This window comes from Macaca nemestrina, chromosome 15, assembly GCF_043159975.1.
Source record: "Macaca nemestrina isolate mMacNem1 chromosome 15, mMacNem.hap1, whole genome shotgun sequence".
In the NCBI taxonomy this organism is placed as follows: Eukaryota; Metazoa; Chordata; class Mammalia; order Primates; family Cercopithecidae; genus Macaca; species Macaca nemestrina.
The window spans coordinates 86,770,051-86,797,768 of record NC_092139.1 but is presented as its reverse complement, the minus strand read 5'-3'; the positions used below and the strand labels follow the sequence as shown (position 1 = coordinate 86,797,768).

At 59.7% G+C, this 27,718-nt stretch overlaps 1 protein-coding gene across 1 annotated transcript; it reads left to right on the top strand.

The window, feature by feature from the left end:
* LOC105480702 (reticulon 4 receptor) lies at positions 1–27,718 on the top strand. Its single transcript, XM_011739809.2, has 2 exons — positions 1–246; positions 26,024–27,718. The coding sequence occupies exons 1-2, from the start codon at positions 225–227 to the stop codon at positions 27,421–27,423; spliced, it is 1,422 nt and encodes a 473-aa protein (XP_011738111.1). The 5' UTR covers positions 1–224; the 3' UTR covers positions 27,424–27,718.

Genomic DNA, 27,718 nt, shown 5'->3' with positions numbered 1-27,718 from the left:
TCCGCGCCGCCGCCGCCCTAGTCCTGCGCGCCCTGCGCGCCCCGCGCGCCCGCGGCCCGAGCCCAGCCCGAGCCCGGCGGAGCGGAGCGCGCCGAGCCTTGTCCCGCGGCCGGGCCGGGGCCGGGCCGGAGCGGCGGCGCCTGGATGCGGACCCGGCCGCGGGGAGACGGGCGCCCGCCCCGAAGCGACTTTCAGTCCCCGACGCGCCCCGCCCAACCCCTACGATGAAGAGGGCATCCGCTGGAGGTGAGTGTCCGCGCGGCACACGAGCCCGGCCGGCGGCGGGGCGTGGAGGGGGATGGCTCGCCCCCTCCCCGGAGCCGCAGGGCCCGTCCGGGGCTGCCGAGGCGGGGGCAGCGTAGCTGGGCGGCAGGGAAGGCCACCGCAGTGCCGTGCGAGGCTGGGGCCGCTGGCGCCCCGGCCCTGGGAGGGCGGAGCCGGAGGCAGCAGGAAAAGTTGCCGCTTCCCGGGAAAGTTGACGGTGACAGCAGGGCCGAGGGTGGCGGTCCGGGGGTCCCCGATGCTGGGCCAGGTCCGGGACTGGGGCCGCGGGCTGGAAGGGCGGGGTCCGGCCGCGGAGCGCCCCGGCCACCAAGGGGTTAACGAGCGGGTTTTGCAGAAACGTGGGTACCGAGGGTGGGTGGGGGTGTTGGGCCGCCTCCACCCCCGCCTCACGGACTGGGCTCAGAACCTCCCGTTTCTCCGAGGTCAGGCCGCAGTGGGATGAATGGAGGCGTTGGCAGCAGTAGAGGGCGTGGGGGACAGGGTTGTCCCAGCACTGCCTCCAGGGCAGGCGGTGAGAGGAGGCAGCAACGCCCGCCATTCGCAGCCCCAGGGACATTGAGAGGCTTGGCTGGGGGAGTCAGGGGTGGTGGGGCAATCAACAATTCCTCCCTAGCAGCCCCCGTGGGACTCCTTCCCCCAGTTGGGTGTGAGGTCCCGCAGTGGGGGCAAGGGAAGGTGGGCTTCATGTGAGTTGGGCATGCCCTGCCTGGAGGGTGCTCCCCAGGTGCCCACCCAGGCTGCCCTGCTGATGTCCATGGTGCCGCAGGCTGCACACACGTTTCCTTGCACGTGCACGTGTCTACACGGACTGCACACTTGCACACCTCTGGTGCACATGCATGCCAACGCCGCCCCAGTGTGCACATGCACAAACACTGGGTGCACACACGGACTCTGAGGGCGCATATCTGTGTCCTCGCCCCCGCCTGCACGCCCACGGCCACACATGCATGCACGCGGCATGCCTGCTGTGGTCTCCACGGGTGGCACATGCTGGGGCCCCTTTCGCAAGACCCACTCCTGCACCCATATGCTCATGTGTTGAGTGGGGAGGCCAGGCCCACAGACAGGGGCAAGACACCCTTCGCCCCACCTCTTCCTGCCTGCTTCTGTGTCCTAGGGGTCTCCCCCTCAGGTGTGTGTGTGCGCGCGTGTGTGTGACTTGGTATGCGTCTGCACGTGTGTCTGTGCGCGTGATCATGTGTGCCTGTGGGCACACAGGCATATGTCTCTTTGCCTCCGGGGTGTGGGTGCCCTTTGTGTGCCCAGATGGGCTGTGGCCTAATCTGGAGCAGAGGCCCTGGAATGTGTGTTGGGGGCTCATTGAATGTCCCCAGCCCAGGATGTGAGGGACAGGGTCTGCCAGCCGCTCCCACCCACCAGGGCTGAGGCAGTGAAAGACGATGATGGGCTGGAACCTGCCTGGGCAGGGACGACCCATTTCAGGGCGTGAGGTCAACACTGACCAACAGGCCAGACTGTGGGCACCCTTGGTGGCCACTGCAGCTTGGCTGACTGGAGCACGTGACCCAGAGTGACTGCAGAGAGGCCCTGCCTCCAGTGCCTCAGTTTCTCCATGGTGAGGACCTTCTTGGTGAGGGGTTCCAGGGTGGGCTCCCCTACCTCTGGTGTTGTGTAGGGTGCTGAGCAGATGGATGCCATGCTGCATGATGGGCAAGGGTGGCCCACTGGCACTGTGGCAAGGGCCCTAGGCTGGGGCTCAGAGTGGCAGGCCACACCTCCTGCTCCCCTGGCCACACCAGTGACTTGTCTGTAGAGTGGGGACCCGCAGGGTATCTCGTAGGTTGTATGAGGGTGAAACATACTAGCAGAGGGGCAGCTGAAGCAGTGGAGCCGGCCAGTCTCTTTTTCTAAGCCTCAGTCTTCTCATCTATAAAGGGGGTTCTGTTCCCTGTTCTGCTCCACTGAGGTGAGGAGGAAGTGAGCTCCCATGCCAGGGGTGGGAATGGGTGGCCATCCGCACCTAGACCCCACTGGGCCGAGTGGCACGTGCAGGGCCTGCCGTGGCAGAACCATGACCTGGATTTGGGTCCTGGCTCAGCCACCTGCTGGTGGTGTGACCTTGGGTGTGACAGGTCACCTCTCTGCCTCAGTCTTCCTCACCTGCAACATGGGCCAGTCGTCAGGGATTATCGGGGCACTTCCAGGCTGAGGCTGGGCGGAATTGGCCCAGCTTTCCCCGTGGAGTTCTGACTCCGGTGCCTCTGCCTGCAGAATGCCCAGAACACCTCCCCACACCCCCACCCAGCAGAGTCCTCCCGGGACCTGTGCGTGCCGGCTGGGCCCTCACCCCATCCATTTGCAGAAGGGACAATAAAAGCCCCTAGTCAGGCAACTCAGGTCACAGGTGGGTGGAGGGGGACAAGGCAGGGATGCTGCCCAGCTTGGGAGACACCCCTGCAGTACCTTCACTCCCTCCCTGCCCTCCCCCTGTTCCTCACCTGGGGGGCTGTGTTTCCCTATGTCGGGGTCCTTCCACTGGGACTGGCAGAAATGTAGGTTTGCCTGGAGCGAGAAGCAGGGGAGAGGCTGAGGGAGGGCCTGGCCCAGCAGGTCTCCGAAAGCCAGAGGGCTTGTGGAGGGTCTATGGAGGACACCCGCACAGGGGCTGGGGCCTTGGAAGGTGGGGAAGGTCCTGCTGTCCCGGGAGGCTGGGGACTGGCCCACAGCCTGTGGAGGGGCCTGGGTTTGTTTGCTGTTGCTGTGAGTGACAGGCGGGCTGTGAGGACCAGGGCATGTAGGACAATGCCCTCCTCCTCCCTCCACCCAGAGACAGTGCAGCCTCGCAGCACAGCCCCCTCCTCGTCCCTGCCCCAGCCTTGAATTCATGCTTTGTGGCACAGACGGCCCTGTGCAGCCGGTGCAGCACCAGGAGGGTCCAGCTGGTGAGGACAGGACGGGCAGGAGGCAGAGGAGCCCTCCTGCTATCCTGGGCCTGTGGCCCGGAACCTCTCACCGGGAGCCTCGGTCTGTGCGCCTGGGAAAGGGGTCAAGAGCAGGAAGCACACGGGGAGTTGCAGGATGACCTGGAAACGAACAAATGCGTGTGTGAGCCAGGCGCCCCGCCCGGCCCTGGCACAGGGTTAGTAAGGGCTCCTGATACTTGGCTACTGTCTGATCAGTGAGGTTCATGCTGTCCCGCCCCGATTCTGGTGAGCCTGACCTCTGACCCCCAGGCTGGCCTACCTGACCCTCTGCAGCCACCCAGGGCCTGGGCCTCGGGGTCCGAAGGAGCTGGCCTGGCTGCCTGCTGCCCCTGCACCTATGCAGATGCCCTCTCTGCACCTCTCAGTGTCCCTGCTCTGCGGCCTGGCTGCACCCAGGCCAAGGTCACAGGCACCCTCAAAGCCAAATCCCAGACACTGCATTTGCCACAACCAGCCGTTCACCTTCTCATTTGTTCATTCGTTCGTTTGTTCCTGGCCTGTCAGATTCTCTTCCGAGCCAGGCAAATCAAGGGGTGTGATCCTTGGCATCATGCATCTCTAGCATTGAATGCTTTAAAGGATAGGAGGTCACAGAGTGGTCCGGGGAAGCCCGATCAGAGTGACGGACATGCTGCCCCACCCCACAAATCTCCCTGCACTGTCCCTGGGGCCCAGCTGGGTCCCCCCACACCAGGTGTTCTGTGCTGCCGTTTCTTCTTTTATCGCTGTATTTTAAACACTTTGCACATCGGGAACTATTCTTGTGCATCATGGGTTTTCTGGTGTGTGTGGAATCCCTTCCTGAGAATGCACCATCATTTATTTATCCAAACCTGCGCTGGCCTCCTGCACTGCCTGCGGCCGTGGAGCTGGGCGCCGGGAGATGTAGCCTGCACACCCACCCCAACATGTCCTCAGCTGGCACCCACCAGGTCCGGGGGCTGGTCACGTGCCCCTCCCCTGACGCTTGGGCTGATTTCAGGGAACTCGGCAGCAGGGCCAGATCCCACCCCTCCTAACCCGCTGAGGCCTTTGACAACCGAGGGCCAGCCGGGCGGGTGATGGTGAGTGAGTAGAGTCTGTTTCCAGCCATCGGCTCTCTGGGCGGCCATTTGTGCAGTGGGTGCCTTGGGGCTGCCTCTCCCCTGCCTCTTTCACACAGCCTCTGGTCTTGCCCACTATGGCCTGTGGGGCCTCTTCTGTGGGGCAGTGGGGCATGGAGTGGTGCTGGCACCGTCCCACAGCTGTGTCCTGTCTGATGGAGGCGGCCCACGGCAGCCAGACCCAGGAGGTGAAGAAAGGCAGGGCTGTTGGCACACCTCGAGAGTGGCCTTAGGAGGTGCTGAGTGGGCACAGGCCAGGGTCCCCATGTAGGTCTACACAGGCCTGGCAGGCGGTAAGCCCCATTCAGGGCGCTGGCACATGAAGCCAGGCTGATCTGGAAGTGGGGCGTCGGGCGCTGACCCAGCCTCACTCAGAGCAGCCTGCCCTGGGCCCCCGGGTGCTTCTCCGCTCTCCAGTCGGCACCCTGGCATTCTGAGCCGGCTGTCACAGGGCACGGTCCGTGGAGTTGAAGTTCTTTGGAGTGTTGATGGGTGTCACATAAGGACTTTGTGGTCAAATGTGGGATGTGCTGGATTAAATGGTGCTGATGGTGCTCCTTTCCCGCAGGGCGTCTTGGGCCCTGTTTTGAAGGGGGGTGAGCGGCACCTTCTCTGAGGGGCACCCCTGTGCGATGCACCTCAGGGCCTGGTGTGCCCAGGAACCTGTTCTGGGAAACAGTGGTTGAGGTGCCTCAGAGGACCAGAGAAGGAGACCTGTGGGCCTCCAGCAAGGGCCCCGGAATGGATGGACCCTGCCACACAAACCCTGCACCCACGGGGCGCCCAGTGGGTGGAGGGACCACTGCTTCTCCCAGCAATTTGAGGCGATGTGCAAATTTAACCTTTGGATTTATGACTCTATTTCTTTGCAGCAAATGTCACGGGAAATGTCAGGCCAAGGCTGAGGCTGGGTGAGGGGCCTGTCGAGGAAGGGGGTAGGGCTAGGCAGGCTGGAGTGCTGCAGAGGGGCTCAGGCCAGGGTGGGCTCCAGGCCCCTCACCTCCTCCTGGGAGCCTTCCTGGGTTGTCCCTTCCTTGCCTGGATCCCCGACTGTCACAACCTTGCTGAGATGTTGCCTTCATTTGCCTTCTGCCAGGGCCCAGATGAGGCCAGCTCAGGGACATGCCAGAAGTCCCCCATTCCCCAAGGCTGGGCAGCCGTGGGATCAGCTTGTGCAGTGTCAGCTTGCTGTGTGACCTTGGGCAGCTCCACCCTTCCTGGTCACCGTAGGCCTCATCTGCAGTCCACGGCTGGTAGCCAGAGGTGGTGTTCCCAGCTCAGGGCCCTCAAGAGTGGGGAAACGCCTGGAGTCCTCGATGTGTGGGGTGTGGGGCTCTGGAGGAAGTGGGCGGGGGCTGAGTGCAGGGCTGGGGTTGTGGAGGGCTGGTCCTTGGTGGTCCCAGGGCCTAGGGCAGCCCCTGCACACAACAGGTGCTCAGTAAAGACCGAAAGGCAGTGCATGGATGTGGAAGGTGGAGGTGGATTCCAGCTGGGAGTCCACAGTCCCCAGTTACGCGCCCCCTCCTCCACTGCTACATGCCAGATGTCATTCCAAGGCCCCAGCCTGGCCTGTCACCAGCTCTGCCCTGCCTCCCAGGCCCAGGCGGGTCAGGGAACGGTGACTGCCTCCTCCCTGCCGTGTGCCAGGTCTGTGCACTGGAGCAGGGGTTCAGGCTCCCTCGTGCCCCGGCAGTTCCGCATCTCTCCGGCACACACAGCTCCCCCCACTGCACACCTTGAACCTCCAGATCCAGCCCATCTGCTAGTGTCACATCCTCCATACCCAACGTCCAAGCCCGGAGTCCCAGCCTCTTCCCTCTCCCCAAAGGCAAAATCAGTGTCAAACTTGTACCCCATCTTCTGGTCCATCCCCTTCACTCCTCACTGAGGGCCAGCCTCAGACCTGGCCTCCGTCCCCGGCCTGTGGCCACAGCTGGCCCCAGCTCCCTGCCTATCATCTTGTTCCCCACCCAGGGATTCAACTGCTTCCCTAAGACATGTTTCCAGCCAGGCGCTGCCTGCCTAAACTCCCCCATGGCTGCCCCTAGATGAAGCTTTGGCCCCTTCGTTCTCAGGGCCTGGGCTAGAGAGGGTCTCACGTAGGAACCTTCTTTTCCATCCTCACCAGGGAAACCCCTGTCCCTAGATCCCAGTGCCTGGCACCTGTGTCTGCCTTCGCCTTTCCACCTGAAGAGCCCAGGCCTAGCTTGAGGATGCAGAAAGCCATGAAGAGTGGGACAGCCACACTGGCAGGGAGGGAGGGCCCAGGTGCCGGTGAGGAGGATCATTTGCACCTTCGTGGGCAGTGCCTGGTGCCCATCTGTCCCTGGGTCAGCTCCGGGAGACCCCAGGGTTGGTGGCCCTCAAGGCTGGCTGTTAGGTGCAGATCAGTTGGCCCAGATGGCTGCACAAGGGTCGCTCTGTTTCCCCCGGGGAGCCCCTACCCTCTGAGCCTCCCTGTCCACATGTGGCTATTGTGAAACTGGAGCGGTGGTGAGTGAGCTCTGCCCACAGGGCCCAACCATCGTGGAAGCTTGATTTGGGCAAGCTGCAGGCTCCTGGTGTACCTGCTCCAGGGACCCCCTTCGTCCAGGCCAGGCACTTGCACACCGCTTCGTGGCCTGGGCTAAACTAGCTGTGGAAATCGAGACTGGTGATTGGGGCCTTGTGGGAAGGGGTGGCCGGGCCCTCACCTCCTGGGGGCCTCCCAGATTTTCAGCCCTTTGTTACCTGTCCTGTCCTGCTCTGGGGGGATGCAGGCTGGACTCTGGCCGGCCCGTGTGGCCAGTGGGGATGGGCATGTGGGCTCCACTGTACTGCCTGGAGCAGGAGCCTCTGCTGAACCCTGGTGGGTACAGAGAAGGAACTGCTCTCTGGGGCCACCCCTCCCCATCAGTCCTTCTGCTGTGAGGGTCCTAATAGGACATCCTGAGAGACACATTAGTTCATGCCAGGGGAGCCCAAGTGACAGTGGGGCTGAGAGGCCATGATGGGGTAGGAGTGGGGTGCACAGGCTCCAGGCAGGGCTAGCAGCTGTGGAGTCCAGAGGGGAGGCTGGGTGCATGTGGAGAATCTCAGTGAGGAGCCAGCAGCGCGGTTTGGGTTCCAATGGGAGCTCTGCTGCAGGACCTCTGCGCTGACTCGGAGGGAAGCATGGGGTCCTCTGCCTTTGTTGTGTGGAGGCTTCTGTCCCACCCTTCACTTGTGCTGGCCTCGAAGTGCAGTTGGAGAGGATGCCTCGTCCCTGCCTGTTCCTTGGGCAGAGTCCTCAGTGATGGCAGGGCAGGGTGGGACTGGGTATTGGGAGGGTGGGCCACCTGACCCCAGGCATGGCCTCTATCCCAGAAGCCCATTCAACCCACTTGGGGAACCCACTCGCCCAGGCCTGGCCAGCTACCAGCACAGCTGTTGAGGGAGGGCTGAGGAGCCGGCCAGAGGTCACGCCGGATGTGCCGTGCTGGTGCTCCTGGCCCCACCTGCCTCCACACATGCCACCAGGAACCTGGGAGTCGGCCCTGGTGCCCCCTCCTTTGTGGAGCCCAACCAAGTTCCCTCCCACACACTCTCCACTTGAGTCTCCGCTTCCCTCCCAGCTCTCCCTGGACATCCAGGCCCCCTTGTCAGGGAGCATGGAGCTGGCCAGTCATGCCCTACCCAGCCCCAGGGCTCCTCAGGGCCTCCCAAGGGGTGGGGCTGTATGAGGTAGTAGCCCATGAGCCTAGCAGGGATTGGCTTCTCGAGGTTCCCTTCGGGGCTACAGATGAGCCCCCTAGGGCCATGTGATGCAGAAGCAGGACTGCCACAGTCCCCTCAGCTGGGTGCATCCCGTGCCCCACCTGCTGGGACCATGGGGGACTGTGGACTTGAGTGTGGCCTGCCAGGTGAACCCCAAGTATCCCCTGGGGAGGGTTCTCCCCTCCTCATCCTTGGTGCAGTTTCAGGCACCAAGATACACTCCCAGGGGCCCTGGGCCAGTCCCTGATGCAGGGGAGGCCCCCCGGGGTCACTTGCTTCTCCCTTCATTCTCTTAGCAAATTCTTCCTGGCATCAGTTCCAAGACAGTCCCGTGCTGGGCGGCAGGGACCTTGAGATTCTTGACATGCTCTACCCCCAAGCCCCTCAGATTTCAGGGAGACATGCTGAAGCCCACAAGGTCGCTAGGAGTGCCGGCGGTGGGGGGGGTTGAGGACTCTGAGCCCCCCACATTGAGCACTCATGGAGGCCACACTGGCCCCAGGTCTGAAAGAGGAACTGGAGCTGCTGGCCTGCAGACTGAGGAGGCTCCAGTGTCCCCTAGCAGAAGCCCAGTGACTGCAGGACAGTCCACTGCCCGTGTGAGATGCTTAGAGGGTTCTGGTTTGGGGGAGGGCAGGTGAAGAACTTGTGGGTCCAGAGGGGAGTGGAGGGAGGGGCAGAGACTGCAGAGGTGGACCACAGGGCGAGCTCTCCTTGGCCCCAGCGGGAGGCTGCCGCGACTCTGGTGCTCCCTCAGCCTGACACGTGGCCCCTGCACACCCAGCTGCGTCCAGGCTGTCTTTCATCTCCCTGCCTCGGCCCCAATTTATGTCAGGCAGAGGCTGACACAGGGACAGGTGTGACAAGTGTCTAGCTTCCTATTTGAAAATTGGCAAAAGAAAAACTCTCCCCATAAAAATATTCTATCTACATACCTCCCGGATGTCACTGCGAGGACCCGTCACAGCTGAGACAGATGGCGGCCCTAATGGACTCCATTCTTCACCCGCTGCCGGAGCGGAGGCCGGTCCCCTGGCGTGGCCTGAGGCGGACGATGGGTGATGGGTGGGGCACCAACCTCCCTTTGTGCCCTCCCCTATGCCATGGCCTGCCCGCAACCCCGAGCTGCCCACCAGGGCCTTTGTCATAGCCAGGGACGCCAGGGGCAGGTGACTTGGACACCTGAGGCCACAGTGATCCAGTGCCTCCCTCCTGGCTGAGAGACAGTGCACATTTGACCCCCAGCCTTGGCATATGTCAGGACCACCCCCACCCCCGCTGGCTGAGGTATCACTTCCTCCAGGAAGCCACCCCAACCACCCCACCTGAAGGTGCCGCTACTGTCCCCTGCAGGCAGAGCGCTCCAGGAGGCAGGGTACTCAGGATCCCCTGGCCCCCAGATCACAGGGAGCTTGATGTTGCAGGACAGTCTCCATCACTGCCTCCGGGTCTCGAGGTGATGAGGGCCCTGGGAGCCGGGGGAGTAACAGGTTACTCTCCAGTGAATTGAGGGGAGGGAAGGGCTGCAGTCCTGCACAGCCCCCTGTGGCTCACTTTCTGCCTGGGGGTGTCCACCGTGTTCGTCATCCTCACTTGCATGGGGCTACCCCAGGCCCAGGGTGAGGTCGAGACCCACCCAGCCTGTCACTTATGCTCAGCCAAGCCTGAGTACCCCATGGACAGGAGCTTATGGGCTATTACTCCCAGCTGGGCTCCCATGGTGGCCCCATTGGGTCTGAGGATGGACACCTTGGCAAGGTAGATGAGGAAGGGATTGGGAAGGGGTGGCAGGGTTGGGGCTGGGGGAGAAGAGCCCCCCAGAGGGAGTGTGTCTGGGAATAGAGCAGGGCATTCTGGAGGGGGAGCTCCTTGAGCAAAAGCCAGTAGGGGCGATGGCCTTGGAGCAACAGAGCCCCAGGCGGTGCTGGCTTCAGGCCTGGGGTCAGAGCCAGGTAGGATGCCAGCAGAGCACTTCCTAGCTGCAACTTGGCCTTGGAGCCAAGGGCTTTCTCCTCTGCGGGATGGGGATGGTGGTCCCCCCGGGGGTGATGTGAGAAGGTCCTCCAGGGAGAGGCCAGGTGCAGGCTGCCCTATTCTTGGTGGGTGGATCAGGCATTTCCTGTGCACCCACCATGAGCTATGTGCCACCTCCACCCCCCGCCATGAGGTGGGCCTTATTATCTCCATTTCCAACTGAGGGAACCAGTTCTGAGAGGTTGGGGGGCCTGCCTGAGACCTCCCCAGGCAGAGCCAGGGCCCCGAGCCCTGACCTGTTTCCAGGACTGCCCTGCAGGGCCAATCACAATGGGCAGGGACCCTGGGGTGTGGGAGCTCATGGAGGGGGCTCCTGCCACCTGCAAGACAGACTCACCCCCCCTTCCACCTGGCCCAGTGTCAGCATGAGACCAAACAGAGCAAACGAAAAACACCCTTAGCCGGGCGTGGTGGCTCACACCTGTAATCCCAGCACTTTGGGAGGCCGAGAAGGGCGGATCACGAGGTCAGGAGATCGAGACCATCCTAGCTAACACGGTGAAACCCCGTCTCTACTGAAAATGCAAAAATTAGCTGGGCACGATGGTGCACACCTGCAGTCCCAACTACTCTGGAGGCTGAGGCAGGAGAATCACTTGAACCCAGGAGGCAGAGGTTGCAGTGAGCCGAGATTGTGCCATTGCACTCCAGCTTGGGCAAGAAGAGTGAGACTCCGTCTCAAAAAAATAAAAAAAGAAAAGAAAAAAAGAAAAAGAAAAACACCCTTGATTTTATTTTACAAGATCATGTTCATTGTAGAAAATTGTGGAAAAATACACCAAAGTTTTAAGAAGGAAGTTGTAGTAGTCTGATCAGGCTGCCATGACAAAATATGATAGACAAGGTGCACTAAACAACAGAAGCGCATTTCCTGACAGTTCTGGAGGCTGGAAGTCTGAGATCAGGGTGCCAGCATGGGCTGGTTCTGGTGGGAGTTCCCTTCCTGGCTTGCAGATAGTCACTTCCTCACTGTGCCCTCACGTGGTGGGGGATGGAAGGGTGGAGAGAGAGGAGGGCATGTGCTCTCTGGGGTCTCTTTCTCTTCCAGGCCACTAATGCCATGGTGAGGGCCCCAGCCTCGTGACCTTATCTAACCCTAATCACCTCCGAAAGGCCCTGCCTCCAAATACCATCACACTGGGGATTAGGGCTTCAACATGTGATTCTGGGGGAGACACAGACATTGAGTTGTAACCGAAGTAAAGCTATCCGTGTTGCTACTTAGTGACCGCGCCCTTGGCATTGGGGTACTGAAGCCATGCCCCCACCCCAGGAGCATCCATTGCCTCATGGGCTGTGGGCCAAGGCTCTCTCCCAGGGCTGAACATCCTGGGGAATGCTGTTTCCATAGCTGCACAAAGCCTGCCACTTGCCCTTAGTGATGAGCATTTAGTGCATTCACATGACAAACATTTATGGAGCACCTCCTGTATGCGGGTCACCAGCCCCTGTGGAGCCTGAAGCTCAGGGTGCCTCAACCAACAGAAACAAGCCACACAGAGGCCTGCTAAGTGGACCAGTGAGGTGTGGAGTGGAATGGGCACCCTGGCAGTGGGTGGAAGGTGGAGGGGTGTGAAGGAGACCCTGGGAGTGGGCCCACAGAAGTGCCTCATCCAGACCCAGCCCTCCCATTTCTCAGATGAGAAACCCAGGCAGGAGCCACAGGTGGTGCCTGAGTAGGGTCATGTGACTGGGCCTGGAAGTGACTGGGCCTCCAGGCCTGCTGCAGCCATGATGGGGGTTGGAGAAGCAGCCAGTGGAGGAGCGGGATGGGGCATGGCTTCCTGCACTCCTGGCCTGGGAGGGAGGCACTGGCTGGCTGGCTGGCTTCCCGGTGGGTTGCAAGGTTTTAAATATGCATTAACAGAAGAGGTGCTGAGCCCTGGCTCAGGGGCTGCCCTGAACAGGCTGAGTCCCCAGACCCTACTCTGTGAGGCTGGGGGAGGAAGGAAAGGGGATGGGGGCAGGGCTGTTGTAAAATCATCAGGACAGTTTTAGGAGAATGGCTTACGCCTTTGCAGGTTTGAGAAGCCACCCGTGGGGTGACCCGGGCAGGCCAGGAGACCAGCTGGCTGCTGGGGTGTCCTCTGTGGGATGAAAGGTCAGGCTGCCCAGTCTTTGGGGCTTACATGGGGGGAAAAGTGCAGTATGGCCTGTGCATGGCCCCCCGACCCCTGATGACCCTGTGGTGATGCCCAGTGTGGCTTTGGGGGACCCCTCTGTGCCCTGGGCTCTGTGGGGTGGGTCCCAGACAGAGATGCTGAGGAAATAAGGCTGGACTGCCCGGTCTCCCGGAGGGCAGCTGACCCCCTTCCCCTGGCCCTGCGCAGTGGGGCAGCGCATCAGCCTCAGGAAGTAGCTGAAATACACTGACCTCGTTTTCCAAGAGGCAGCGGCACCTGGGCCTCCCCCCATCGTGGGTGAGAAGCCGACAACAGTTTCCATCCCAAATTGATTTCAAATACGGAAGAGTTATCACACACAATCATATAGGAATAATTTATCACTTGTTAATAAAAGAGCAATTACTTATTCACGTCGCCGCTGTGTGCGTGCATCGGTTTGGTTGCGGAGACGCATTGGGGGCTCTCATAGCAGCTGAGAGAAGCCCGTGTGCACTCAGCCAAGGTCAGGAAGGAGGATCGGGGGCTGCGCACCCACCCCAGTGCTGAGTGACCCCTGCCGGGTGTTGACCGCACACCCCTACCCTCTGCTCCTGAGGGGCCCCAGCCTGGAGTGGGGGGCTCAGATCTGGGACAAGGAGGGGACAGGAGCAGGCAGGGGTAAGGGGAATCCAGGGATGGGGCTTCATCACAGTGTGAGGGCTGGGCTGGGTGGGCAGGCAGGAACTCTGAGGCTGGGCGAGGGGAGCAGCTGCCTGGCCTGCAGGGAAGGCCCAAGCACAGAGTTGGGCTTTTAGGCCAGAAGCTGCCCCTTTGGGTGTGTGGATTGCAGAGTCTCTGGGGCCGAGAGCCCATAGTGTCCTGGGAGACCTAGATGCATCCTTAGCCACTCGGCTGAGCAGGGGACCGAAAAGCGGCATGTGGATCCTCCCTGGCCAGCTGCCAGCTGCCCCGGGCTGTGTATCCAGGTGTTCTTGGGCTCTCACCGTTCCTCTCTCCTCCTGCACCTTGGAGACACCTGCTTCTAACCCACATTTGTCTCCACCTTCTGGAAGATACACTTTCTTTTTTTCTTTTTATTTATCTCTGTTTTCTGAGATTTTAGTGCCAAATACGCAGTTGTTTTTAAAAACGATAACATTCGGTCAACAACATATTGCACAGAGTTAACACCTGCAGCTGGCCTCAGAGGCTGGTCTGGAGAATGGGCTCAAGCTGCCCCTGCCCCGCGTCGTCCTGGGAGGCAGCCACTGTTGCCTCTGTTCCCTGGCTTTGCCGGTGGTTGCCACCACATTTCCTCAGCTTCTATCCAGTTCTGTCTCCTCCAGCACACTCCCCGGCACAGCTGTCTCGCTGCCATCAGTTAAATTCACAGCCAGTGTTTCCCAACCCAGGTCACATAAATGTTGTTCGCAATCCTGCCATGGGGTGGATGACCTTCCTTCTCTTCCATGGCCTTTTGTTTTTCTTGGGGCTTACAGTTGATGTTTTTTCTGCGTTCACCACCCTCATGGGCTTACTCTTCCCCACATCAGGACTTCTATCGGGGTCTCATTTTTCCCATGGGTAAAGATTCACCCCAAGCACTTGTCCTGCTGCCCCATAACTTCCCTTCACCGCCTGTTGAGATTTCAGTTAATGCTTCCTGGGTCCCACGTTTTCCTCTTTCTGGGTTTGCACTTCATTTTGGCTGAAGCACAAGCCTGACTAACTCTGTAAAGAAGATATAGTGAAGAATCATTCCGGAAGTCTTCCTGTATTTACCAGTATGTTCAAGCTGGATTGTCTCGGTCCAGAATTCTATGTTGAAATTAGTTTCCCCTCAGAGCTATGAAGCTGTTGCAGTGTTGTTGTTTCCTGGCATCTAGTGTGCTGTGAAGACAGCCAATACCACAGTGCATCTTCTTTTGTGTGTGTGTGTGTTTTCTTTTTTTTGTTTTTTGTTTTTTTTGGGGAAAGAGTCTCACTCTGTCACCCAGGCTGGAGTGCAGTGGCATGATCCTGGCTCACTGCAGCCTCAAACTTCTGGGCTCAAGCAATCCTTCCACCTCAGCCTCCCAAGTAGCTGGGATTACAGGCATGCATCACCGCACCCGGCTAATTTTGTAGTTTTTTGTAGAGACAGGGTCTCACTGTGTTGCGCAGGCTGGTCTCAAACTCCTGGCCTCAAGCAGTCCTCCCACCTCAGTCTCCCAAAGTGCTGGGATTACCGGCGTGCACTGCTGCACGTGGCTTCATGTTGCATCTGTGTGACCAGCTTCTCCTCCTGGAGCTTCAGGCCTCTCTTGACTGCTGGGGGCCTGAAAGTGCACTGTGAATGCCCAGTGGAGGACTGGGTACTCAGCTTTGGAAAGTTTTCTGGTATTATTTCTTTGCTAACTTTTCTCAGTTTTTTGTTTTCTCTTCTGGAACTCCCCTTAGATGTTCAACCCCCCTATATTTGTCTCCCAAATCTCATTCATGTTTCTTTCTCCTTTGTTTTTCTTTCTGGAAGATTTCTTTGACCTTGTTTTCTAACACTTGTATTGATTTTTTTTTTATTTTAGTGATTCTATTTTTAATTTCCAGGCACTCTTTCTTTTTGTCTGATGCCTCCTTGCTCATAGCACCCTGTTCTTGTTTTAAATCCCCGTCTATGCCTAGGAAGACACAAATGAGATGTTTCTGCTAATTTTTATCTTTTTCCCATACTGTCAGCTTCCTCCAGCATCGTTCTCCCTCTTTTTCTGCATTGATGTGTTTTCCAGATGCCTGGTGGTCACTGGTTTTCTGGTCACTTTTATGAGGGAAGCTGGTTGACTGCTCTGTTGAGATGGAGCTTTTCTTCTGCCCATCGGTCCTGGGTGCCCCTGGATCCCTTTCTCTGGGTGTTTCTCCAGGGGAGCAGCCTGCCACTGTGCTCCCCACTCCTCACTCTGCATCACCCTCATTTCAGTGGGTTTCTGGAGGGAAGGAACACGTGTCTGTCATGCAGATCCCTGTGTCTAATACATGGTGGGTGAGCAGGGGAGGGGGACCATCAGTGTTGCATGAGAAGCCACAGCAACTCGACTCTGAGCACAGGCTGGGTCTCTCATGAGATGAGTCAGGCTGTACCAGGCCTCAGGCCTGTCCTCGAGCCTCGTTTCTCTGCTGAGGCTGAGATGGGCAGAAGCAGCAAGGAAGTGGCTCCAGGTGGGTTTGTAGCACAGCCTGGCTGCTGCCCCCTCCTCCAGCCCAGATGCAGCCAGGCTCCTGCCTGCCATATCTCCTCGATAAAGCAGGCCTACTGCCAGGTCAGGCCAGAGTGGCCTTGCAAGACCACTGGAGCAGAGGGGTCCTTGTGGCTCTGGGACACTGTGAGCTGTACCTTGCCTCCATGGGCTCCTCACCTGAGATGAGGCTGACCCAGGTCAGATAGGCAGGCCTCTGGGGAGGCAGGATGCTGGGTGGGGGGCTGGGTGGGGTTTCTTTGGGGTCCTGTGGGGGTGGTGGGTGCTCTCATTGTCCTCACATCACTGGTGTGGGGACAGATTTGGAGGGGGCTGGCTGTTTCTCTGCCCACTCTGTGAGGGGGTGCAGAGGCTGCATCTGAGCCCAGGGCTGCAAGACTCCAGGGCCCACCCTCAGCCATCCCTGGGAAGGCAGCCTCCTGGCCTGAGGTTGAGGTGCTATGGGGAACTAGGGAGCCCAGAGTGGCTGCCCCTCCCTGCTGTGTCATCCCTGGGGCTCAGGGTCTGCGCTGGTCACCTGGGGATGATCATGGTGATAAGGATAGTGGTGATGAGGATGGGGGTGGGCAGGGATCTTGGAGCCCAGATTGTGTGCCCTGTCTCCTGGCCTCGCAAGATGGCCAGCAAGACACTTGCCTCAGTCAGTGCCTCATCTGAGGAGTGGGGTTGACAGTCACCCCCTCACTGTACTACGGGAGGATGCAGTACAGGGATGTCCTGAAACCTCCAGGAATGAGGAAAGGCTGCACCTTGGGCTGTCCCAGGGAGGCAAGGGACCCTCATTCCTTACTCCCTGTCCCTTGTCCTCTTCCCCTCCCCATCCTTGAGCCAGGGCATCTGCCCAGGGATATCTGCTATCCACCCAGTACTGACCCACTGATCACCTGGGGCTTCCTATCCTTGTGTGAGATCAGCCCCAGGCTGCCCTCTATCTAAGGGCCTTACACAGAACTGGTGTGATGATAGTGGTGATGACAGTGATGATGATGAAGATGATGATGGTGACAAGGATGTGGATGCTGATGGTGATGCTGGTGATGAGGATGAGGATAGTGATGAGGATGAGGATGATGGTGATGGTGACAAGGATAAGGAGGGTGATGTAGGTGATGAGGATGCTGATGGTGGTGATGGTGACAAGGATGAGGATGGTGATGATAGTGATGATGCTGATGGTGATGAGGATGAAGAGGGTGATGATGGTGACAAGGATGAGGATGGTGATGAGGATGGTGATGGTGATGATGGTGATGACGATGAGGTTGGTGATGCTGATGATGGTGATGATAGTGATGAGGATAAGGATGATGGTGATGATGGTGATGAGGATGCTGATGATGGTGATTGGGATGATGATGGTGATGAGGTGACAAGGATGAGGATGGTGATGGTGATGATAGTGATGAGGATGCTGATGGTGATGATGAGGATGATGATGGGAAGGCTGAGGATGAGGATGATGATGATGGTTATAGTGATGGTGATGAGGATAAGGATGATGGTGACGATGGTGATGATGATAGTGATGGTAATGGTGGTGATGAGGATGATGGTGATGTTGATGAGGATGGTGATGATGATAGTGATGGTGATAGTGATGATGGTGATGAGGATGGTGATGCTTGTGATGTGATGATGGTGGTGAGGATGGTGAGGGTGGTGATGGTGATGAGGATGGTGATGATGATAGTGATGGTGATAGTGATGGTGATGATGGTGTTGAGGATGGTGATGATGGTGATGGTGATAGTGATGGTGATGATGGTGTTGAGGATGGTGATGATGATAGTGATGATGATAGTGATGGTGATGATGGTAATGGTGATGATGGTGTTGAGGATGGTGATGATGATAGTGATGGTGATAGTGATGGTGATGATGGTGTTGAGGATGGTGATGATGAGGATGGTGATGATGATAGTGATGGTGATGATGGTAATGGTGATGATGGTGTTGAGGATGGTGATTATGGTGATGAGGATGGTGATGATGATAGTGATGGTGATCATGGTGATGAGGATGGTGATGATGGTGATGAGGATGGTGATGATGATAGTGGTGATGATAGTGATGATGGTGATGGTGATGAGGATGGTAATGGTGATGGTGATGATGGTGATGATGATGATGGTGGTGATAGTGGTGAGGATGGTAATGAGGATGGTGATGATGATAGGATGGTGATGGTGATGATAAGTATGTTTACAATGATGATAACAAGGACAGAAAATGCCTCCACAGCCTAGTTTTCCTTCACAATCTTGGCCATGGGTCTGCAGGAGCAACCAGGCCTGAGGCCGTGGAGGGTGGTCCAGGGCATCCTGTTTGCAAGGAGGAACTGCACTCCCTTTCCTCTCTTGTTTCCTGGACCAAGTGTTCTCATCTTTAATATTTCTTTGTTCTTAACCGTGAAGATCCCTTTAGCAGAGGCTGGAATCCTGATATCCTGGGAAGTACATTGACATGGATCTGCCCCAGTCACCTCTTTCCAGGTCCTGTCCACCGAGGGAGGCAGCTTGATGTTAATGGGTCATAAACCACCTTGGTGTGACCTGGCCAGAGTCCCTGATACAAGGTGCAGGGAGGAGCCTTGGCCCAGCCTCTGCAGGGTTCCAGGGTGGGTGGACTGGCATGGAGAGGCCCTGTCCCCAGAGAACCCCTACCTCAGTTAAACCACTGTCCTGCTCAAAACTACCTGCACTGGATTTATCTCCTCTGAAGTGCCACCCGAGTCCTTTCCTCCCAAGTCGGACTGTGTCATTTCCTCTGCTGTTCCCCTCTCTTTACAACCATTCTGTTCTCTTTGTGTGTGTGTGTGTGTGTGTGTGTGTGTAATCCCAGCTACTCAGGAGGCTGTGTGAGCCACCCCTCCCAACTTATTTGTGTTAAGTTGTCCTATTTTATGCATGTTTGACTGTGAGCGTCCTGACAGCCTCTTTACAAAAATGATGTTTTTATTTTGACCTGCAGAGTATTTCGGTATTTCTGAGTCTCTTTCTTGCCTAGAACCCCTCACCCTAGGCCTCCATGAGATGCTGAGCTTGCCCAGGTCTCCGCAGAGCTGAGCCTGCACTGAGGTTGCTAGGCTCTTTTCACCTGGCTATGTGACTTCAGCAGGACCGTGATCTTCTCTGACCCTTGGTTTCCTTTTCATTAGGTGGGGGTCTGAGTGAACTGCTGGGGCCATTGTGAGGGTTAAGGTGGCAGCACCCACACTCAGCTTGCTCACAAACCAGGTTGGCAAACTGTTGATGTGAATGGTGTGATACTAAATAATTCCAGCTTTGTGGGCCACACAGTGTGTCATAACAACTCAGCTCTGCTGTTGTCGCGGGAAAGCAGCCATGGACAATGCGTGAACACATAGGTGTGGCTGGCCGCCAATAACACATCCTTTACAGAAGCAGCAGCCAGCCCTTGGGCCAGTTTGCCAGGTGCCAGTAGAACAGGAGGCCAAAGTCCGTCGGCTCTGACAAGGGTTCCACTCCGGCCCCCGGACACGGAGCTCTGGCCTCAGCTGGGGGAATTCCAATGGGAGCATCCCAGGCTGAGGAGGATCCTCTGCCGCCTCTTGGACTCCTCATCCCCTGGGGAGCGCTGGATCCCACTGGCCCTGCCTGGCTGGGCTTCTCTGTGGTCTTACCAGGCACTGCTCCTGTGCCATGGGCCAGCTGCTGCCCCCAGCTTAGTTTGTAACGTGAAGGGCTGGGCGGTCCCTGGGATGGCTCCAATGGGAGCCTGTCCAGCTGCTCTCCTGCTGACTGAGGCTGATCCAAGGCTGCTGAGAACGAGCCGGCAAGAGCCTCAGGACCCACACGTGTCTTTTCACAGCAGAATAAATTCTGCTCGGGCAGAGGCCGCTCGCCTGCCTGGTTGATCATGTTTTACAAGTGCTGAGGGCGAGAGAACGCATGGGCATGTGCCCACCCGTCTTCCTCCGCTGCAGGGGTGTGCAGACCCTCCAGCCGGGCCCTGGCTCCTGGGAGGGGCTCACATCCCAGCAACCCTCTACTGCTCAGTGGACTCTGCCTGAGCCCTGACCAGCCTGGGGGCTCTTATTGTGTGTTTCCAGCATGCGTGCCTATTGTGTGCACCCCCGGGGGTCCCCATTGCATGCACTGAGTCTGTGCTCCTGGCTCGTGCACCCTGAGCATGTGCTCTTGTACTTCCTCCTGCCCTGTCAAGGCCAACACTCTGGGCTCACAGGCAGTGGTCAGCCTTGTGCGTGCAGCAGATTCAGGGCCCTGGGGGAGTGTGGGAGGCCTGGGGCTTAGGTCTGGATGCTAGCCCATGGGAATGGAGGGCTAGGCACCAGGTACTGGGCAGGGTCAGGCAGGCAGATGGGCCTGGGAGGCAGGTGTATGGCAATGCTGGGCCCAGGCCTGGCTCAGGGTGCACCCCCAGGGTGGGAGCATGCCAGCTACTGGCCACTTCCTCATTAGTGTCCTCTGGGGACTCAGCTCGCTGTGGCTGCTGGATTGAATTAGCTGAGGGACCAAGATGAGCCCTTGGTGGAGACAGAATTCTCCAGATAATTAGGCAGCGGGTGTTTGTTGGCTCCTGATGGAGCGTGGAGGAGCAGGGTGGGCTCTAACCTCCTGTGGGGCAAGGGGATACTGGCTGTGCCCTGGGCTGGACGAGGCTTCCACTGGGCAGAGCCCCCAGGGACCCCCAGTGTGGGGCTCACTGGGGTGGGAGCCGAGGAGGGTGCACCTCCAGTAAGGGGTGTGTGGGCTGGATGGGGCAAGGTTCTGGAGCCCTCCACACAGGCAGCCCAGCCTTGACCAAACATGAATCCTTGAGGCCTAGGTGCCAGGCCAAGGATCCTGTCCACTAGGAGCTCTGCCAAGACCCTTTGGCTGGCAGTGGGCTCCTGGGCTCCTGCCAACATCCTCATGCTGCCTGGGGCCAGCTCAGGCCTCTGTGGCTCCTAACCCTCCCATAGGGCACCTGTCGTGCAGCAGGGTGGCCACCCGTGGTCAGCTGGCCCTGGACCGTGAGTGCCTGGAACCTGGCTCCTCAGCCTGGTCTTGTGTGGGCAGCACTCCGCACAGCACCTACGACAGGGGCCACTTCACACCTTGCCCAGGGACAGACGGAGGGCCAAGGGAGTAGATGATCTTGCACATTGTGGCCCACATTGATGTGTCCTTGGGGTGAGGGTGCCATCCAGGGCTGCCAGCTCTCACCTGGCCAGGCCATCCTCTGCTAACTTCAGGGTCTGTGACTTGAAAGGTGTATCCTCTCAGGGTGCCCTGCTGGCTGGAAACAGGACTGTGGAGCTCAGGTTAGAAGCGGGGGTGGCTAAGCCTTTACTGCCCAGCAAGACCTTTTAACACCCCTGGGGCCATGAGGCTGGGAGGCCCGCTAGCCCCCGGGGCTGTGGCTTCTCCTGCTTTACTTGTTATTATTTGTCTGACAATATATTTAATTATAAGATTTTGTGTACTTTCAGGCACGTTTCTTGTAAGTAGCCTATGACTGCATTTGACCTTTGATGGTGTTTGCTATTGATTATACCCACACCAGTTCTCATGTTCCTCATCTGTAAAATGGGTCAATAAACTTGACACCCCCTCCAAGAGAATTTGCTGGACTGAAGGGTCTAGCCCGTGGCCTGGCTGCTGGCCCTGGACCCACCCACATCTCGTTGTCTCTGGTGAGCCCAGCAACACAGGGCAGGGACAAGCCCTACTGGCCAGGGCAAGGCGTGGAGCCAAAGGGGCTGAGGGAGCACCAGGCACACTCAGGAGGCCAGTCCCGAAGGCTCCCACACTGGGCCTCAGTTTCCTCCACAGCATGTAGCTAGCTAGGCCTGGAGCTGCTTCAGTCTGGGCCCAGTGCCCTCTCACCATGGCAGGTGTCCTTGCCTGGTATTGACCTCACCTGCCTACCCCGCCATCGCAGCCAAGATTAACAAGGAGCAGGGGCCAGGGCCAGGGCAACAGGGGCTGGTACCCACTTCCCTAGGATATTCAGGACCCCTCAAAGGCAGACTGCCCCCACCAGGAGCTGCTGCCAACCTCCTGCCCCAGCACCCGGAGCCCTGGAAGGGCACAGGAAACGCCATGGGAATTCTGGCTGCCCCTGCACGTGTCTGTGGGCCTGAGGATGGATGGCGGGTGGGTGTGCATGTGAGAAGCAAGCGAGGATTGGGGGACAGATGGGTGGGGGGCGGGGGGAGTGAGTCAGTGGTGGAGGGCCAGGAGTGGGGAGCAGGCGTGGGAGGGGTGCCGTGACCCTCTGTGGTGTGGGGATGACACAGGCCCGCCACCCCCGCCCAGAGCTATTTCTGGCCTTGGTGCACTGAGCTGTGGCCTCCTGTTCTGCCTCATAACTGTGGTCTGTGACGTGACCGCCTCACGGGGACATGGCTGGTGTCCGAGAGGATCCTGAGCTGACTGCTGTCCCAGCTGTGCTACAGCTGGCCCCACCCCCAGCCCCAGCCCTCTGCAGCCTCTTACCCCAGCCCTGGGAAGCAGCAGCTCAGAACCTCCCTGGAGATTCCCCTCCCAGCCACCCTTGGCACAGGAGCATGCTGCCTGCCCCTCTGCACGTGGCCTGCAGCCCAGCCCCTCCGTACCCTCCCCCATTACTAGCCAGGCCCCCAGCCTTCATGCTTGGGCAGGACATGCCACATGGTCCCTCTGGGCAGCACTGTAACTGTCTCCCTTGGCCACCTCTCTGCCTGGGTAGTCTGGGGTGGGAGCAGGGCAGGGCTTCACCACTCACTGCCTCAGTTTCCTAATCTGTAAATGTATTGCTGACTCACATCTTTTTATAGCAGGTGATGGGACCCTCCGGTGATCACAGCCCGGGGCGGCATCGGGGCCTGAGGGCGCCGAGCTGTGTGCGATGAAAGCCGGTGCTCGGGGCCTCCACAGCTACCTGCCCTGCGCTGCCTCCTGGCCTCGCTGGGCAGAGGCAGAGGCATCCCTGTGGGACCTCAGCCCAGGCTTGGCAGGGCACAGAGGTGGGCGGGGCCCCAGGAACAGTTGGGGTCAGGGACAACATGAAGAAGGCCATCACTGCTCGGCTTGGCTTAGCTACCTGGGCTGCTGGGGTGAGCTGCTGACCTCAGCGGCCGCCTGCCTGCCCATCAGCTGGGCGCATCCCCAGAACACCTCCCACCGCCACCTCCCCATCCCCTTTCTCCACCCCTCACCTCTGCTCCTGCCCTCCTCATCCTCCTCCCTCTGCCTCCTCCCACTTCCTCCCCCCTCCCCCTCCCTCCTCATCCCTCCTTCGGTGAATGTGAACAGCCCTCCACTCAGCGGAGCCGATGGTGCAGGTGCCCACCTGGGCCGCCTGTTGCTCCCGTCAGGGGACGCGTCCTGGACTGTTTGCTGCCCAGCCTCCTGGGCCTTCAGCCTGGTAATCCTGGGTCCTGCCCTGCCCAGTCTGGCTGCTACAGGGAGAGGCCCCGGGTCAGTATCCGGTCACTGTCCCCCCGGGAAAGCTCAGAGCCTTCCAGGCAGGAGAGCCAGCCCTCCCCAGACCGTGGCTCTGGAGCCAGGCCTGGGCTGAGACAGGAGCTCCCAGCTTTGACCCAGCCCTGACAGCCAGCAGGGCCATCCTCCGGGGGGGGGGTCCCAGGAGGAGACCCTGGAGGAAAGAAGAGATGCAAATTGGCCTGGGAGGGTGGGAGAGGCACAGATGTGCCAGTTTGTGTGCAGCTTGGAGACGGAGGAGAGCCTGCTGGGGCCCTCACAGGCTCAGGTGGCCACAGGGCCGTCCTGGGTGGGGACGGTGGACAGGCACACTCTCCATGGTTTCTCTGTGAGAGCTGGGGCCGTGGCAGGGCTGGTTGCTCACCCCATATACAGGGGGCAGGAAGGACAGAGCTCATACTGGATGATCTGTGAGAATTGGGACCAGGGTGAGACTGGGTGAACGTGGAAAGTGGGGTGATGGCAGGCAGGGAGGCCAGGCTGTCTCCAGAAGGACAGTGGAGTATCCTGTTAGAGTTGGCCGGGCAGATAGAAGACAGAGAAAGGCAGATAGAGGGCCAGAGAGACCCTGTGGCCTTGAGGCTGCAGAGCCCAGGGGACAGGTCAGGGGCCACGGGCCAGGGAGGTCTTTTGGGGTTGTGAGGGGCTGCAGTCCACCATGGGGACAGGGAGGAGGCCAGTGAGTCACAGGTCTGGCCCCCTGGGGTGGGGTCAGAGGACGCCCTCCCACCACCTGGCTGGGTCTCCCTCACCCCGGAACCCCGGCTGTGAAGACAAACCCATGCTGCAAAGTTGGGTTTGATTATCTCATAAAAAGATGCCCCCTCCTGCTCGCTCAGCAGAGGGGTTGCCATGGAGACCAGCGGGCAGGCCCCAAGGGGGGCCGGGCTGGAGCCAATTACCATGGCTGCAGCGAGGAGAGAGCCCACCTCACCCGACTCTCAGAAGTTGGTTTACGAAAAGCAGTTGTTTCAGCAGGAACCGAGCCGTGTCTTTGCGCCCAATACCCACTTCCTGGCAGAACTGAGCGCCACGTGGCCACTCCCCAGTGTCCTCCCATGTCTCCCCTGACCCCGCACCACCGTGTGGCTCAGTTCTGGCTCCTCACTGGGGCCATGTTTAGAGTGGACACAGCAGCTTCAGGAGGGAGGAGATCCCTGAGCACAGGGCTCGGTTCACGGGGAGTAAGCTGAGCCCCGACCATAGCCAGACTCTCAGCCCACAGCTTCGGGCCTGGAGCCACAGGACGGTGGTGGGATGGTGGCGTGGCTCAGTGGTGATGTGGCAGGTGTGGCCACCATGGGTGGCTAGTCTTGGTGGGTGCAGTCAGTCACACCGTATGGTTGGTGACAAGGCTCAATTGGTGACCCCCACAGTTGGTGGTGTGGTGTGGTTGGTAATGTGAGTCCTGACCCTGCCCCCAGAGCACCTGGGGCCTCCACCCCACCTGGCCCCAGGACAGGAAGTGACATTTACATAGCACAGTTTTCTCTCTGGTGACAGCAGGTGAGACAGCAATGGGGAGCTGGCATGGTCAGGCCCCACCTTCCTAGGAAGAGTGTATAGGAAGAGAGCAGAGAGAGTGTCTGCAATTTAAAGAGAACCCAAGGCCAGGTGCTTTCCTCACCCAGTCTACCCAGGGAGGGGCCTCTGGACCCCCATCCCTGGGCTGCCATTTCCCTGGTAGCCAACAAATGGCCCTGGGGCTGGGAGTGTGGCAGAGGAGTCCCCCAGGCTGTGGGGAAGGGGGTCTCAGGACCTGTGAACCTGAGTCTGGGAGGACGCACATGCCCAGCGATCACTGTGCGTTCTGGGCTTGCTGGGCTCTGTGCTTGGGGCATGTGCACTGTCTGCCCAAGTAGACAGGACCCAGTGGGGCAGGGGCCCCATGCGGGTGGGAGGGCCCCAGGGTCACAGTTCTGGGTTGGGGAAGCTGGCCTGTGGTCCGCTCATTCCTCCTGCCTGGCTCCAACCCCAGCACTTAGCTGGCCTCCTGTCTGCAGAATCCTGCTCTTAGCCAGCTGCCGAGGAAGGTGTTAGCTGTCAATGCAGGTGTTAGCTGATAACTCAAGTGTTGGCTGATAAGCTATAACCCTCCCAGGGGGATTCACATTTTAATAGACTCACTCCTGAAGGCGGAAAGAATTTTCAGCATTCGAAAGGGGTGGGGGCTCAATGGTGGAATGAGAGGCAGGAGAGCTTACTCCGGAGTGGGTGACCCCGCTGGTGAGACCAGCTCTGGATGTGGCACCCCAGCAGGTACTACTGCCCATGCAGGGCCTTGGTGAAGCCCCGGGTGTATCTGGCCCTGTAATGGAGGAGGGGTTGCAGGCCCCTGGGGCTGGGGGAGAACCCACTGGGAGGCTGTCCTTGCTGATGGCATCTGGGTGGGAGGGGTGCAGGCAGCTGGCACTGCAGGGGTTGGCTGGGGAGGAGTGAACTCCTCCCAGGGAGGAGATGGAGCAGAGAATGAGGCCAGGGGGCGGAGGCTTCAGGAGGGGGTTCCTGCCAAGTCAGGAAGTGCTTGAAAGGAGGATGTGTGGAGGAGGGAGCAGCCTGCCTGGGTGGTTGTGGGACGTGACTCCTCCTCCCGAGCCCTGGACACACTCGCCCTCTACCCCCACCCTTGGGCATCCAGGAGCTTGTTTCTGAGATAGCAGAGGTACCCAGAGGGGCCCCAGCCCTGCTGCAGTGTTTCCTAGGCCCTGTGGGTGGAACCCCCACTGGGACCCCCGGAGACTCGTGCAGTGCGGGCTCTGTGTTCACCGGAGTCCTGAGGAGGTGCCTGCAGTTGCCAGCGCCCATTCCAGGAGGCCTTCAAGTGAGTTCCCCTGGTGACCCAGTGGGCTGCTCCCGGGTGTGTGGGCACCGGATGTGTGGTATGGGGAGTCTGCAGATGTGGCTTCCAGGGTGGAGTGTGTGGCTCCAAGGCATGTTCTAGCCCAGCGTCGTCCATGAGGCCTGTGAAGCAGGGATCCCAACACCTCGATTCCCGGAGTGATGGCCACATCTTGGACCTAGCCCCAGGCCTTCCTGAGACCCAATCCCCAGGGCCCACCTGGCTCTAGCAAAACCTCCAACTTCTCCAGTACCCCTGCCCTGCCTGCTAACCACTCTGTCTTCTGCCCGCAGGGAGCCGGCTGCTGGCATGGGTGCTGTGGCTGCAGGCCTGGCGGGTGGCAGCCCCGTGCCCAGGCGCCTGTGTATGCTACAATGAGCCCAAGGTGACAACAAGCTGCCCCCAGCAGGGCCTTCAGGCTGTGCCCGCGGGCATACCTGCCTCCAGCCAGCGCATCTTCCTGCACGGCAACCGCATCTCACATGTGCCAGCTGCCAGCTTCCGTGCCTGCCGCAACCTCACCATCCTGTGGCTGCACTCAAATGTGCTGGCCCGAATTGACGCGGCCGCCTTCGCTGGCCTGGCCCTCCTGGAGCAGCTGGACCTCAGTGACAATGCACAGCTCCGGTCTGTGGACCCTGCCACCTTCCACGGCCTGGGCCGCCTGCACACGCTGCACCTGGACCGCTGCGGCCTGCAGGAGCTGGGTCCAGGCCTGTTCCGCGGCCTGGCTGCCCTGCAGTACCTCTACCTGCAGGACAACGCACTGCAGGCGCTGCCTGATGACACCTTCCGCGACCTGGGCAACCTCACACACCTCTTCCTGCACGGCAACCGCATCTCCAGCGTGCCCGAGCGCGCCTTCCGCGGCCTGCACAGCCTCGACCGTCTCCTGCTGCACCAGAACCGCGTGGCCCACGTGCATCCACACGCCTTTCGTGACCTTGGCCGCCTCATGACACTCTATCTGTTTGCCAACAATCTATCAGCGCTGCCCGCCGAGGCCCTGGCACCCCTGCGTGCCCTGCAGTACCTGAGGCTCAACGACAACCCCTGGGTGTGTGACTGCCGGGCACGCCCACTCTGGGCCTGGCTGCAGAAGTTCCGCGGCTCCTCCTCCGAGGTGCCCTGCAGCCTCCCTCAACGCCTGGCTGGTCGTGACCTGAAACGCCTAGCTGCCAATGACCTGCAGGGCTGCGCTGTGGCCACCGGCCGTTACCATCCCATCTGGACTGGCAGGGCCACCGACGAGGAGCTGCTGGGGCTTCCCAAGTGCTGCCAGCCAGACGCCGCTGACAAGGCCTCGGTACTAGAGCCTGGGAGACCGGCTTCAGCAGGCAATGCGCTGAAGGGACGCGTGCCGCCTGGTGACAGCCCCCCAGGCAACGGCTCTGGCCCACGGCACATCAATGACTCCCCCTTTGGGACTCTGCCTGGCTCTGCTGAGCCGCCGCTCACCGCAGTGCGGCCCGAGGGCTCTGAGCCACCAGGGTTCCCCACCTCAGGCCCTCGCCGGAGGCCAGGCTGTTCCCGAAAGAACCGCACCCGCAGCCACTGCCGTCTGGGCCAGGCAGGCAGCGGGGGTGGCGGGACTGGTGACTCAGAGGGCTCAGGTGCCCTGCCCAGCCTCGCCTGCAGCCTCGCCCCCCTGGGCCTGGCACTGGTGCTCTGGACAGTGCTGGGGCCCTGCTGACCCCCAGCGGACACAAGAGCGTGCTCAGCAGCCAGGTGTTTGTACATACGGGGTCTCTCTCCACGCCGCCAGCCAGCCGGGTGGCCGACCCGTGGGGCAGGCCAGGCCAGGCCCTCCCTGACGGACGCCTCCCGCCCGCCACCCCCATCTCCACCCCATCATGTTTACAGGGTTCGGCGGCAGCGTTTGTTCCAGAACGCCGCCTCCCACCCAGATCGCGGTATATAGAGATATGCATTTTATTTTACTTGTGTAAAAATATCGGACGACGTGGAATAAAGAGCTCTTTTCTTAA

Bases quoted from the DNA above. Each gene is read 5' to 3' on its own strand.
- LOC105480702 (XM_011739809.2), top strand. From the start codon at position 225: ATGAAGAGGGCATCCGCTGGAG. The intron at 247-26,023 runs GTGAGTGTCCGC...TTCTGCCCGCAG, and splicing joins GAAGAGGGCATCCGCTGGAG to GGAGCCGGCTGCTGGCATGG.